Below are 15,746 nucleotides of genomic sequence, written 5' to 3' on the forward strand. Positions count from 1 at the left end.
CCTGTTATGAACGAGAAGAAAACGTTAAATCAAACGATAAAGGAACGATCGACGGACGCCAGAGTCAGAATAGCCCATCCACAAGCAGTCTGCCCACAAAAGAAGATTTGGAAAAACGTCCGAAAAGCGGAAGATCAATTAGCATGGAGAGTAATGCTTCTATTGTCAAGTCTGAGGAGCGCTTGAGTAACCCTCGAAATTCATTATCACAGGATTCACTAAAGGGGAGGGTACTGTCTCCACCACGAAAGAGACATCAACGTTCTGGAAGTGCTGGTAGTTTAAAACATTCTCCAAGAAAATTTGAAGTATTGGAGTCTTCGAAAACGTTGCAGTTTTCCTCTCCCTCTTACCCAGAGGTGCGATCGAGAAACTCGCGAAGCAAAACCTCATTGAACAAGATGGAAGTGTTAAACACTGATTACGTACAAAATTGCTGAAGTCCACTGTAATTGTAAATAGTTTCTTAGAGACTTCGACGCATCGACGGTTTTTTTTTCTCTGAATAAATAAGCGTTTGTTTTGTATACAAGTCACTTCGAGAAATCGCTTTTTATTTTGTAATGATTTTCAAAATTAAATGTTTGAAAGCAGTCATTGGATGTTTCATTTTTTAATAATTGAGAAAAGTTTCTACAAATAGCTGCACAAACATCTTTCCTTTACTAAAACACCTTATGGAAGAAAGCCCTGGATGAAATATTTTGCAAATAGCATATTATTTTATGGTAAACTTTCATTTTTTGCCAAACATTCGCTGCAGCTTGGATGAGTCTTTAGCAGAACCGAGGATTCCTCGCCAAAAAATGTCCAGAATTTGCGCGCCCTAGCGTAAAACCTTTACCTAAAATCCCAGAAAATTTTAGACAAAAACCGCGAATCTTAGGCCCGGTTCAGACGTCGAACTTTTCATGAGCCGAACCTAATTCGAATTAATATTCGAATTATAAGGCCGACCCAAATTATTTAGACCGGCTGAATTGATTCAGACGCCGATCTTAATTCCAGCCGAACTAAATTCAAAAGGAGAAAAATGCTCATTTCAGTCAAACTACTTACAAACTACGTTGTAATAATTTATGCATTGGGTTGAAGCCCTTCCAAAGTCGCGAAATTCCCGGCCGGGCCAGGCGAAAAGAACGAAAATATTATTTTTCTCTTTCAGTACACATTATTAAATATAAGTTAGCCTGTTCCAGGCGTCGGATAGTTGGAGGAGCAGATTAAGAAGACTAGCACGAAAACCGTTTGGGGTGGGAGGCGGGGAGGTTATTCCAAGATAAGTTCGACTTATTCTCTGGTGCCTTTGTTAACTTTTGTTTTACGGCGTTGTTCCTACTATCCGACAGCCTTGAACAGGCTAAGTGGAGTTAGTAAAGAAGAGGAAAGAACCGAAACACAGACGCGCACGAGCTACTTGTAAGAATAAGTTTTATTTGTCTAAAACAAGGATCCTCAAGGAAATCCCACATAGGCGTCATATTGAAATGTTCATACGCTGTTGTCTTAGTGACATTTTTCTAGCTTTTTCACCATATATAATTTGTTTGACTTGGCCTACAGAACGCTCCATATAAGGCAATACCTTGATGAGATAAACACAGACTTTATGTTTTTAAAACTATTTTTCACCTCTTTATCCAATACAAATTAGGTGAGTATTATTGCAACTTGCCGGTTAACAGGAATTTGGCAAAGTAAGCTGAGTCCTTCGGTTTAGTGACAAGTGGGATCATTAAAACCTCAGTAAATAACGTTTTCACTTGGCCCTTCATGAAATTTCAGAGTTATGATTAGTTTTCCGTCCCTGGCAAGTGAACCAATATATGCAATGACTGAGAAAATGCGGTCATTTAATCTTTTACTAGTCTTTTTTTTCACAAAAGAACATTAAAAAGAATTTACTCGAACTTCCTGGGATGAGGTGGTTATAGCTGACTTCAGGCGCATACATTTACATACCGTCTCATCAAATCAGGTGCGCAGACGTTAGTCTAGGTTGCTTCGAATAATTTTTTTAAATTTAACTCTTGAAATCATACTGTTTCAGACACAATCGGCACTGTGCCCCATCCGATTCAACTATCTGAAATACAATACGGATCAACTCGAAAACAAAAAGTATCCCGGTGGCTTCCTGAGAATGCCGACGGATGGAATATTTCTGAGTGTTCTCTTTCCAGAATACGATATAACAATATAAAAATAAATATTGAAGGTACCATTAATTAGGTTATCAATACTGTTCCTATTTTGAAACCCCGGCCCATCAGCTTCATTTCTCGTTTTATGTCTCTTTTCAAAAAAGCGTACACCAGGGGATTAACCGCTGAATTAAAGACGAAAAGTAGTTCAATAACCTTCCTTATATAGTCAGGAACGGCGCATAGATTGAAGACAGAACAGAAGCATCTGTAGTTTCCTCCAACGTGGCACAGAACGAAAATGAAAATAATAAGTATCAACATTTTTATTGAAGACGGTTTCCTTTCGTCACGGCTGTTTCTTCTTGCGTTTTTCTGTAGAGGAGGGAGGTTAAATCTGATCTGGGTCAAAGTAAACTCCTCCTTTCGTGAAATGCCTTTTGCAATGTAACACAAACGTCCAGCAACAAATATAAACAGTACGCTTGGGATAAGCTGAAATATTACAACCCTGATTGTTTCGAAGGCAAAGGTGAGGGAATCCCGCTCTTTTGAATAAATACAAAATGAAGGAAGTGTGAAGAAAATTATAGGCAAGACCCAAGCAAAGGCAACCAAATAAAACAATCGTCGCTGAGTCATGTACAGGGTGTATCGTAGAGGCATTGTAATTGCTGTAAATCTGTCTGCCGTTAAGACACATAAGTTGGTGGTAGAAGAAAAAATAAAAGTGTGGCTGACTTTGAACCATATTCCCTTGTGATCGGAGGTGAAATCTTGAAAAAAACTAGAGGCAAAGAGTAGCGGCAAATAACTCAATCCAACGCATAAATCGGCCAGTGCAAGAGACAGGACAAACCAGTTGGCTTTGACGTGTAGTCTTGGTCTTGTTGAGATCAAGTACGCGACAAACGAGTTCCCTAAGATACAAGTAAGAGTAAACGACCAACCAAGAACCATGAACCACCACATTTCTCTTCTTGGCTTAGTTCAACTGAGCCAAGCTCAGTTGTAGTCACACGACGACTTGAGTCAGTGATCAGCAGGTTAGAGAGACCTGAAAATGAAACTGTGTGTCAGTATTGGCTTCAACCCAAACCGAAGGCTCAAAAAGGATGTCAGTCGTTTCAGTCTTCCTTTTGAATCTAATGAAGAAATAAAACATTTAAATCAGCAAATATACCAGATCAATGTACACTTAACGAGGCAGTGCATAATTGCATAATAGTATATTAATTACAAATACATAATTATGTAAGTCTAATTCTCTGAGCGCAACATACCACTTGAAATGCTTTTGAAGAACATCAAACTTTACTAAGAATGTAGGCTGGCTCACTGTGTTTGCACTTTTGGCACTCAGCAAAAAAGAACGGCTAAAAAAAGCAGGAAGCAACAACGCATTGTTTTTACACAGGATGCTTTCTATAAGTAAAGTTGTTTGCCAAGACCCAAAATATACGTGTCATTGACGTCAGAAAAGATTTTGCACATTGCAAGTGATCTTCCAACAGGCCATTGTTTGTGCTGCTACTGGCCGGTATGTTTACACTAATTTTAACGAGTTTAAAAGATTTCATTTATTGAATACTCTTCTGACATGATCAAGTGCTAGCAAACCATCAAGTGAAAATAAGGCCGACATACATATATATTTATAGTACAATGCCTATCTTTAAATATTTGCTCTGTATAAAGTTCCGGCAGTATTGAAGCAAAAATATTTATTCCACGGTATCTTTTTTTGGCGGAAAGGATTTTAAATTTTATTACCAATCTGCTTTCGTCAACAAATCATTCAACTTATCCATCGAATAAACGATTTTTTTGGCCTAACAAGTTGCACCTCCTTCATCTAATCTAATACAATCCCCGCTCGACGGGCCTCCAATGCGTGTCGAACAAAAAGTACGTAAGTGGCTACCACTTGACCGAATATAAGAGGCATCCACCATGGAACTGGTAGGGAAAAGGGGCTAAGCTGCTAAAAATGAGCCAAAATGCATCACATTCTCTCAAAACCCAACACTGGCGGAAATGTAGTATACCGCACACTCGAAGTCGCATTTATTAAACGAAAGTTCCGTATACCCATTAGATAAAAATAACTGATTTCTCTAATGCCTAAATTTTCAAGATTTTCACTGAACTATATCAAGTCTAAGACAAGATCCGGAACTCTTCATTATATTTGTCGGTGTGGTTTTGCATTTGGATCGTTTTCTCCTCAAACCGTGGCCGACCTTGCAGGGGGTCGCGTTGGCTTGATCGGCAGAATGGGCTTTCCGCCGGTGCATCTATGACTTCCTTGCGAGAATGAATGAAAGCGAAACTTTTCAGCACGAGGAAGACAGCAGATGTGACGTCATTGCGAGCGTTGACCTCGTTAATTCCCTTTGGTCTAACACCAAAACAGGTGGCGCTAACGGGCGTGTTTTAACTGAAATTAAGGAAACAGTATAAACAACAAAATCATGGCGATATTTCTGACCGTCAATTATTTTCCTCTCCATCGAGCCAGCACCACAGTTTCCCCCTCGTAGGAGATCCCGATTTAATAGAGGTGCAGAGATGCCAATCTCTAGAGACGTCAAAACTTTCACTGTTACGTTATTGTAAAATTAACTATTCGACAACAATTTTCCATGGTCTGTACTCTTATGGACAATAGAAATGACGTCAGAATGGTCAAAACTCTAGAGGGACCACGAACCGCTGGCGAGTGGTTTCACTGCAAACTCAGCCGTATATCTCAAAAGTAGGGACTTTTAAAGGTGATGTTACACGAGACGATTACAACGACAATTTTAAGTGCAACACAGCGTTGCAACATTGTTGCGACATTCGAATGGTTACAACATTGTTCCAACATTGCAAGGCTGTGTTGCGCCAAAAATCGTCGTCGCGAATCGTCCCGTGTAACATCACCTTAAGATCCTACGACGCGGACTGCAACAACAATAGGTTTAATAAGCAAAACAATAACTTCGCACATGCATCACACTTTTTTGTACATGTCTTTCCCGTTTTTGCACGACTACGACGTGAAAATGCCTAATTTCGCGTTTTAAGGTGATGTTACTCGGGACGATTTGCAACGACCATTTTCAGCGCAACACAGCCTTGCAATGTTGGAACAATGTTGCAACCATTCGAAACAATGTCGCAACAATGCTGTAGTGCTGTTTTGCACTGAAAAAAATGATAAAATCGATACCCTGTTTAAGACAAAAATCCCGAAAAACATACCCTGGCTGGCCGCACGTCCCCATTAAACCCTTATAAGGGAGTATCCCCCACCCCCGGGGGGCTAACCTCTCAACTCCCTTTTCAAGATGTCTTTTAATACATTAAATAATCCGTAAATAAGCTTGTTTACATCTTGAATAAAGTCAGTGTGTATGTATGTATGTACTGATGTATGAGCAAATTGCGAGGAAAATCAGTGCAACAGCTACAGTAGTCTGCAACACAGCCGTTTTTAGTTTCGTCACGCAACTTTCCTCCTCACTAAAAACGGCTGTGTAGCAAACTATGCAACTAGCCTGCGTGGCAGGCTAACTATGTAACAGACAGCTACTGTATCCTGTATGGATCAATAATTTTTCAGAGTTTTGTTCCGGGTTGCACGAAAATCGAAACAATCTGGATTGTACGCGTGTCTTTTAATGCGAAGAAAGCGTGACTCTGAAAGGTGTCACAGTGATATGTGTATCCCCGTGATATGTGTATCCCCATACACATATCCCTAGTGATATGTGTATCCCGGGTGGGGATACAATAAACACTGATGCTCATCCAAGACACAATAAGGAAATATCTTCTCTTGTTAAAGGAAATATCGTCGATCTCATCGAACATAACTAGTAACACAACTAGGCTTAAGACAGGAATCAAACAACATGCAAAGATGGAATATTGTGGCGCTCGCAGAAGGGATACATATATCACTGACCCGGCGCAGAGATACGTGTATCCCCTGTTTTTTCTTCTCTTGCCAAAGGAAATATCGTCCATATAATCTATCAGAACAACTAGTAATCCAACTAGGTTTAAGACAGGAGTCAAACAACTTAAAAGGTGGATTATTATGGTGCTTGCTGGGGGGGATACACATATCACTGAACCAGCGCAGGGATATGTGTATCCCCTCTCTATTTTCTGACTATTCGAGTTATCCCTTGCTGAATGAAGTTTTGTCAGTCATACTTATTTAAAGTGACCAGTGACATATGAATTATAATCACGTTGTATAAGGAGAGGAGCGAGAACGAATGTTTACATCAACATTGCGGCCCACGAAGAAGTAAAGTCGCCAGAGACAGCTTTGCGATTATTTTGTCTCGAATCGTTGCTCTTTTGTCGATTGTGTTGCTCGTAATCTTGAATCATTTGTAGTGTCTTTGACGATGATTTGCAAAATTCACAAAAACAACAGAAATAAAACCGACACTTGTTTGGAGGGGTGTAGCCTGTTCCAGGCGTTCAGATAGTGGGGAGCGGTGCGAAGTAAAAAGGAGCGCGAAAAAATAAAAGCGAGGGAGGAGGAGAGTTGAGAACAGTCCCCCTCTACTTTTTATCGCTTTCTTTACTTCGCACCGCTCTCCACTATCTGAACGCTTGGAACAGGCTAGGAGGGGTGGGGGGTAGGGGATACACCACAGGAAAAAATAACCGATTCCCATTTTTGGATATTTTAGGGAATTTAAAGAATACCCACAAAAATCCCAAATTTGGAAGAGTGAGACAAGTCCCAATCAGGGAACTTGGTTGGGAATTCCCTGGTTGGGACTTGTCTCACTTTGCCAAATTTGGGATTTTTATGGGTATTCTTTAAATACCCTAAAATATCCAAAAATGGGAATCCGTTATTTTTTCCTGTGCACATTTCACTGGCAGCCATATTGGAGGGATACACATATCACTAGGGATATGTGTACGGGGATACACATATCACGGGGATACACATATCACTGTGACACAGGAACTATTCACTTGACCACGATCAGCGGTTATTGGACGTCAACAAGAAGCGTGTCATGTACGCAACACTTATTTTGTGGCTCCTGTCTTCCCAGACAAAAAGAACAAATATCGAATATGGTGCCTGTTCTTGACAATAATTACCGTGGGACAAACAACATATTATGAGGTGGGTAACACCTACGGCTGTTGTGTAATTTATGGAGATTCTATTTGCAACGAAATACGGACATTCATAGATTTTATTGGCATACACATCCTGATTAAATCGTACGTGCCTTATATATAGCACACGTCCGACTACTTCTTTCAATTTACCATTTGGTTTATACTACTGCCGGATTATGAATTGACTACATTATTTGAATTGCTTTTTCCTGTTTACGGCTACAAGAAAATACTATGTGATTGGATAATTAAGAAGAGATAGGACAGGGAAGTCGACAGAAACCATGGGCTCCTATTTCAAAATGAACACAACAACCATAAACTCAAACTTGCTAGTAGTGGTATTAAAGCAGTAAGGTGGCTCGTTACAGTTTTTCAGGGTCAACACCTCCAAAGTTTGAGCATAAACTACGTTGCCATGAGCAAAGATTTGGAAAAATTGCCACCACAGTTGTATTAGATAAAGATGAAAATTTGTTATGATCTGGGTTGCAATGACATCGGAGTTGTCATAGCAACGAAATGACGCCATTACCTATTTTACTTGCAGCAGTATTTCTCGGCATTGGGAACTGTTCTTCCAAAATCGTTTACGGGAGCTTTTTCCTCCATCAGCTGCCTTGGTGTTTGTGAAGTTTAAGCGAAATCTGTAAGAGCATTATCAGTGGTTAGAAATACAGTTAAAAATGGACAATCTTGATGTTTGGTCGTTATCTGTGGAAAATGAAGCGTTTTTGACATGCAACTACACCTCATAGTAGTTTAAATCTTTTAAAGAACGTGTGTGAAGGATCATGGAGATAGCTCCAGCCAATTGCTAGAAAGAAGGATTTGATGAGTATGCAGGCGCTCTTGTTAGCGGATGTGTAAACATTTGGTCTACTTTAACAAATTAGTAAAAAATTTTAAAACTGCTTGATAGATTTTTTTTCTTTAAAAAATTGAGCTTCTTGAGAATAAACATCATTTTAGGAGACCTTTGAGTCTCAAGATTATTGATATATTGTAAGGCAGCAAAATAAGGACTACAATTTCGTAATATTTATCAGAAGTTTCATGTTTAGAAGTGAAAGCCTCTTATTACTCAAGGTACTGCCTCCAAGTTTCATTTTCACATGAACAGCAGTAACTAACAATGCATTTGAAATATGCAAATCTGCTAGCTATTGTTGTGCATGAAAATATGAAACTTGGAGACAATACCCAAAAATATTGAGAGGCTCTCACTTGTAAACACAAAATTTCTGACAAAATATTAGCGAATTGTAGCCCTTATTATTTTATTGCCTTACAATATATCAATAATCTTGAAACTTAAAGGTCATATAAAAGGATGGATAGTCTCAAGAATCTCTTTAATCTCTTTAAAAAAAAATCTATCAAGCGGTTTAAAAATTATTTGCTAGTTTGTTAAAGTAGACTGAAATGTTTACAAAACCGCTAACAACAGCACCTCGATACACACTAAACAAATCCTTCGTTCTAGCAATCAGCTGGACCTATCTCCAAGATCTTCCGCTGCATGTGTTTCTAAAAAGATCTAAACCACTATGAGGTGAAATTGCATGTCAAAAGCGCTTTGTTTTCTACAGAAAACGGCCAAACATCAAGATTGTCCATTTTTTACTGTATTTCTAACCATTAAACCTTCATCCCGAAATATCTCGATAATGCTCTCACAGATTTTGCTTAAACTTCATGAACATCAAGGCGGCTATTGGAACAAAAAGCTTCTGTAAACAATTTTGGAAGAACAGTTCCCAGAGCCGAGAAATACTGCTGCAAGTAAAATAGGTAATGGCATCATTTCGTTGATATGACAACTCCAATGTCATTGCAACCCTGATCATAACAAGTTTTCATCTTTATCTAATACAACTGTGGTGGAAATATTTCCAAACCTTTGTTTATGGCGAGGTAGTTTATGCTCAAACTTGGAAGGTGTTGATGCTGAAAAACTGTATCAAGCCATCTTAACACAACAATTCATCAACTTTACCATCCACTTCCATTTTTCAGTTGTCATGTAGTAGATTTAGACTTCAGTCTGTTTTAGTGATTCATGTAAAAGTAACTTTTTCCTTGTCATTGATGAGCATTCTGTGTTAAACAGTGTTTGCACGTGTTGCAACTATATATTATCCAGAAATTTTTGAGCTCTGGATTGACTTTCTGAACTGTTGTTATCAGGAAAATTAATAATAATTATTATTATCGTGTGTTCTTTGTACTTCGAAGGGCCTTTTTTGTCCATAACCGGTTATTTACAAAATGCTACAGGCTGAGATGTAGTCTGATTAACTTTATTGCTAAATCCTTTCCCTGGTTATTTCATGCCACTACATGAACTCTTTTGGCGGTAACAACGGGTTTTGCTACGTGTTGAATTCATTTCAAAAATAGCCCCTTAATCCCACTAAAAAAACAAATTTAAACATATTTCTCGTTCTTTTAAGCCTTTCCCTCCAAAGATACAAGTTTTGGACTTTGCCAATAGGCAGCGAGCCTGGAATGTAGGTAACGAACTCAAACGCAGCAAATTAGACAAGAAGTGAAACCAGTGTAAACTTTTGGCAAATATTATTCTTATTTTTTGACAAAGTGTAATAGGAAAGTTTGGAGGATCAAGATGTTTATAAAAAATGTGAAACATCTGCAACATCTGCAAAATGTTTCACTGTACAAGTTTCTTTAAACATTTGTTTTGTCAAAAATTTGGTTAGGTACCTTACACAAACAGAATATTTGTGGATCCAAGGTATAAAGGAACGTATCACAGAAAGAAACAGCCAAATAAACATAACTCCCACAAATATAATCCCTATATTCTTTAACAACACTCACTCTCTCTTATTACTATTGACAGCTTACGTTTCTCAAATATCTGACAAATACTTTGTAAATGTCAGGGCTTGAAATACCTGCTGGTTAACAGACAATGTCCGGCCAAGATGACCATTTTTCTGACAAAGCTTCAGTTGGCTGGTCATTTTGATTGGGTCAAGTGCATGGCTTTCAAATAAAATTTACGACTGGAACAATAAATTTAGTCAATTTAAATAACTCTGTAATTTATAAAAACAGTTAAATCATAAAATATTATAGCTGCTTGCAGATATAAATTCAGAGAATACTAATGAGACGGTCTCCTTCTGTGGCTTTGTGAATACCAATATTGTCAGCTGTTTGCTATTTTTCAACAATTGACCAGTCAGAAATGGGCCATGACCAAGCTAAAACTTGTTTGGCCAATCAACATGACAGGCCACTGTCCGAAAATTATTTTGAGCCTGAATTCTATAAGTGAAACGTAAGATAAAAAAAGGAATAAGCAGAGATGGTCGTGCCAATGAATTTGTTTTCTTACCAGTTCTTGTCACACATTGGGTACAGATTTTAATACTGTTTGGCTCTCAAATAAGGATGATGTTTTGAGCTCTCTGGAACAGTGTTTAAAATTGGGTATTTTCTCACGATAGTATTAATATTTTGTCTCTTAAGCAATTCAAGCTTGGCACCACTTTGCCAACCCTTTGTTTGGTCTTCATGCTTCTTGATGGCTCTGTGAAAGCACTGTAAAGGAAATTTTATTTGAATCTACTATAAGTTATGGACTAAGCTTTTCGCTCAGATCATAGGCGATAAATCTGATGGAAGAAAACAGAGTTCTACACAAAAAACTCTTTTGTCAAAGAGTAATTTGTGGTAGCTAACCTGCATGCACACATTGCCTATTTTCTCTGCAACAAGGAAGTATGAGACATCTGCACTCAGGCTAGTGGTAGCTTACAAATTATTACACAGTATCTACTCCAAAACTTTTTGATAGTGAGGTAAACTTGTAGTTTTTTAGTCTGCTCTGAAATGTATTTTCATCCCACATTTCACAGAGGGAAACAAGTTAATCTTGTAAATCTGGGCCAGGACTAGCTAGACTTGATTATTATCATGTGTACAATTGGTCTCGAATAGGCACCCTTCATATATAAACTATTGTTTCACCTTCTTGGGTTATCATAGTAGGGATTATAATCCATCCTGCTTTCATGTTTATGGTTTGATAGATATGTTACAAACTGAATTCATATTTCAGTGTTGTTTTGTTTTTAGGATGCGTTGAAATGGCTGTGAACGGCATCAAACCCGATCATACTGTGTTTTGTCCCAACAACTGCTCAGTAAAACACAACGAAATGATCATTGCATTGAGTGGGATTGCCGATGCCTGCAGGAATCCGCCAGACTTAGGGGCCTTAAAAGTCGCGCTTTACTCTCATCTGCAAACGGGATGGAATGCGCAGAGCAATGTCCCGGATGCCCTTGCGGAATTCCGCTTTCCTTTGGTACAGTGGGCGTGTGTGTTAGGCAGAACTCAGGCTTTAAGCTGGCTTCTTACAAAGATGAAGTTCAAGGCATTTGTCGTGGCTGAGCGAACCGGCGAAACAGGTTTACACCGAGCTGTGAGATTGCTACATCTTGTTAGAAGCCGCGATGCGACCCCTCGGTCGGTGGAATTCATTTCCAACCAGTTCAGTTTGGTGTTGTATACGCTCACTGAACAAGACCCTCATGGATTGTTTATAAGAGACAAAGTACAAGGCAACTCTGCTTTTCATATTTGTGCGCTATGCATAACCCAACAAGGGTCCATTAACAGTGAGTTAGAGTACTATGAGAACTGTATGAAAATTTTGCTTGAACGCCTCTCTAGTTTGCAGACAATGGAAAAGTTACCTAGAGATGCGCTGAAGAAAGCAATTAATCTACAGAATGACCGTGGCGATTCTATTCTTCATATACTCTCGCGTAGCAACGTCTCCGTCAAGACTGTGAGATATCTTTTGTCGGATTATCACGAAATTCTTTACAAGTTTACGAAAAACGGCGAAAGTCAAACCCCGCTTGATGTTGCTCGAGATCGAAAGGCCGACCTTGTTGAGAAAGTAATCCTGGACTCTGCAGGCCTCGGTGTGGAGCAACTAGCACGGAAATACCCTGATTTATACCAGCTCTATACCCAGGACAATGTAGAGGAGGCGTCCCACACTGCTACCACAGTTCTACCTGCCAAAAACTCTGATCACAACGATACTACAGCGCGCGGCCAACTGGATAAGGCGGATGATGTATATAAGGGTTATAGTCTGCGCTTAACTAGTTTTCTCCCTAGAGAAGGATTCTATCGTCAGAGTCCGTCACAGGGTATACTTTCTTCTGATGACAATTGCTCGCAGGATGAAATGGGTAATTCTCCATCTCTTCTTGAAAGCACTCCAGTCTCTTGCATTTCTCCAACTATTTCTTCTAGTGAGATCGTAAATTGCAGCCATTCTAACGTCAAAAATGATTCTCAACAGAGCGTCTCAACAAGTGCGTTGACACAGAATAGTTGTGTTTCTGTGACTGTCGAAAATAGCGTTTTAATAAACCTTCAGGAGGACGAAACAGATGATGAAGATCATAACGTTGTTGATGTGCCATGCGTGGTAAATTGCGCCATTGATAGCTTGGAAGTAAATGTGCCTTACAGTTCAAACACACTGGACGAAAATTCTCAGTTTTCCGAATCTGTGTTGCCACTGGACAGTGAAGGTGTTGATATCCCAGAATCCGCTATTGGAAACATAGCGTCACAGGAACAAGACACGTGCTCCGAACAAGATGAGTCTTCATTAGCACGTGAAGATGGCTCGAGCAGCTCTCTAGCAAAGATCATTCGAGAGGAAAGTGACGTGGCCAGTATGTTAGTAGCGCGGCTTCAAGACAAAAAGGAGCTAAATCGCGCTGAACTCCGCAGGGCTCAGCGAGAATTGACAGAGAAACAGGCTAGAGAAAAAGAAGCGAGCTCTACTCTCCAGCAACTTCAAGCAGAATTGAAAAATGTTTGTACTCAAAAGGAAAATTTAGGGCGAAGAAGAAAAGAATTACTAGAAGAACTCAAAAGTATTGAGGGAAACATTTCTCAGCTTCAAGAAGAATCAGTTGGACTACAATGTAGAGTGAATGATCAAGCTTCTATCACGGAGAGCTTCAGAAAAGATCGAGAAAAGGCAGGCGAAACGTGCGCTTGTCTAAAACGAAAGTTCACAGAATATAGCCAAGCCTTAAGTGATATTTCCTCTTCTTGTGGAGAGTCCACAGCCAAGAAGGAACGCTACGACGACGAATAAAACGTTAACTGGTTTATTGGCCATTTTGAGCTAGACTTTGAGTACGAGCAGTCTCTCAATTTTTTCTGTAGTCCGTCGAGCGAAACGCGCGAGACACAACAATAACCACGCGCGTGGCTGAAGGGGCTGCCGCCCGCGTTTCTCGCGTCTCGCGGCTTCGATGCTCGACGCTCGCGCGTGCCTGCACTCCCCTCAGCAAATCTGAAGAAAACGAGATACTGCTCGCAGTCTAAGCTAGACTGTTCACAGCCCCCTGTTTTCCCGCAAGATCGTCGAGAATGAGCGTTTACCATCATTAGCAGCCCTTTTTTTATCGTACCGGAGGGGGGTGGGGGGGAGCGCTGGGCGTCGGGTTTAAAGAAGACGAGTCCCCGAAGTAGATGACAAAGTCATCTTTAAGCTAGACCCAGTCAAGACGCTCGACTGTGGTGCTCGTTCTTGACGATCTCACGGAAAAATAGGGCTCCTTGGGACTGTAAATAGTCTAATTAAGTTTGAGAATGCGCCCAAGACTGGGTAGGATTTTTGCCAAATTGCACCATGGGACTGTTTTGTTGGACGAAGTTTGATCCAGTTTCGAAAGCAGCCTCGTAATAGCCAGTAAAAGAAGCGACAGTCTCTTCAAAACACTCCCGTGGTGCATTTCGACAAAACACCAACTTTGTGTCATGCTCAAGGTCAAAACGGTGAATTTCCGGCCAGAAACGGAGGTATAATAATAGTCGTTTTTTGTCTAGAAGGAACAAAACCAAATACAGGAAGCATTCAGTGTAGAAGATCCGTTTTTCCTTAGCCCGTTTTCTATAAGCTTCACTCTCGAGATTGCTAACCTTAGACATAACTCTAGGGTGAAAAAAGTACCCCTTTCGACCTGGAGGAGTATCCTCGTATAGTCCATTGTAGGGGGTATCTCTTCGGGTTTTGTAGTCGGTGGAAATCAGTAGACAGCTTTTATGAAAAAACAATCATTAACCGAGTTAACCGAACCGCTTGTTTTTCACAGTATACTGAGGCTTCAATGAGTTTTGGTGTGAAAAGGAGCTTATGATTAATTAAGTGTTTCGCTAACTTTTCGAAATTAGTGTACGTCTCACACTTGTTCGTAGACTAACAGTCTTGTCAGAGACTAATATTCATGCAACAACTTTAAGAACGTGAAATAACTTTATATTGCTTGTTCATTCTCTATAATGTTTGTGAAAAGTCCGCTTTGAAAAAATCGCAAACTTAAGCTTCCAGGAAAATGATTCTTCTGACACAAATTGAGGCTTTGCCTGGCACTGACATCGCTTATTTAAATGACCTTTAATTTTCTTTACATCTGACTGAAAAAGTACCCTGGGTACCAGAAGTTTTTCTCGCGTGCGGTGGGAATTTTCGCGCGGGTCACTATAAAGACTTGACAGAAACTGGAAACCGCGCTAGAAAAGTCTCTGGCACCCAGGGTACTGAAAAAGTAGCCTGCGAATAGCAGACGCATTTCCGGTCGTCGTTTCAGAAGCGACGACCGGAAATGCGTCTGCTGTTCGCAGGCTACTGAAAAAGATGCTCCCGCTGACTTAATTTTTACGGTAAAGATTTGCAGTGTTTGTATGGAAGACACTACCCTAGTCCCAGAGGTTTTTCTTGAAATTGTTCTTGGCGAAAGAGGGAGCGAGCCACGAAGAAAAAGGAGAAGAAAAATTTCAAGAAAAACCTCTGACACCAGGGTAGGAAAGCGCAGAATGTGGAAAAAAGTACCTCATCTTCTTACTATTTCGAAGAAAATAAATATAATAAACTGACGTTTGTCGCATTTTGTTAGCTCGCTTTTGTTTAAGTAATCAGGGCTGGTTTTGCGCGTGTCTTGACGTGCTTAAAGTGTGGTTCCCAGGGAACGAGTTGCATAAATCTTAAGCTGGACCCGGTTGTTCAAAGGCTGTGGAGAGCGCTATGGGGCGGAAAAGTATTAGGGAAACCAATTGCGTTATTCACTGGATAGTGATTTATACAGTGGATATCGTTCTTCAACTTTTGAACAACTGGGACCTGATCGACAAAGTCGTCTGACGTTGACGCATCCTGATGTAAGGGCACAACGCGGTCAAACGTCTGAGCATGCGCGAAAATTTCCGCGGGGATCGCTTTCGATTTAGAAAGGCTGCATGTGGCTACGTCTTCTTGCGAGCAAGAACAGGGAAATTTTCTTCGTATTTCAAGGAAGTTCATTGGCGATGAATAGGAGGAATAAGAGGTACGTATAGCATGAAATGTAAGTATGGGTAAACTCCCCTTTGTTGAC

General features: G+C 40.0%; 2 protein-coding genes across 3 annotated transcripts; one reads left to right on the top strand and one right to left on the bottom strand.

The window, feature by feature from the left end:
* Positions 1-1,854: 1,854 nt before the first annotated feature.
* LOC140951903 (octopamine receptor beta-2R-like) lies at positions 1,855-3,676 on the bottom strand. 2 transcript variants are annotated; one of them, XM_073401278.1, is made up of 2 exons: positions 3,428-3,676; positions 1,855-3,201 (listed from the first exon to the last, which is right to left on the bottom strand). In XM_073401278.1, exon 2 carries the CDS (start codon positions 3,114-3,116, stop codon positions 2,229-2,231), a length of 888 nt encoding a protein of 295 aa, XP_073257379.1. In that variant the 5' UTR covers positions 3,117-3,201; positions 3,428-3,676; the 3' UTR covers positions 1,855-2,228. The 2 variants fall into 2 exon arrangements, with proteins under 2 accessions (XP_073257379.1, XP_073257378.1); XM_073401277.1 differs by having other exon boundaries at positions 1,855-3,289.
* A 3,541-nt stretch (positions 3,677-7,217) lies between these two features.
* On the top strand, positions 7,218-13,490 carry LOC140951849 (uncharacterized). Its single transcript, XM_073401210.1, has 2 exons — positions 7,218-7,296; positions 11,406-13,490. The coding sequence occupies exon 2, from the start codon at positions 11,417-11,419 to the stop codon at positions 13,463-13,465; it is 2,049 nt and encodes a 682-aa protein (XP_073257311.1). The 5' UTR covers positions 7,218-7,296; positions 11,406-11,416; the 3' UTR covers positions 13,466-13,490.
* Positions 13,491-15,746: the final 2,256 nt, after the last annotated feature.

Source organism: Porites lutea, chromosome 11, assembly GCF_958299795.1.
Source record: "Porites lutea chromosome 11, jaPorLute2.1, whole genome shotgun sequence".
NCBI lineage: Eukaryota > Metazoa > Cnidaria > Anthozoa > Scleractinia > Poritidae > Porites > Porites lutea.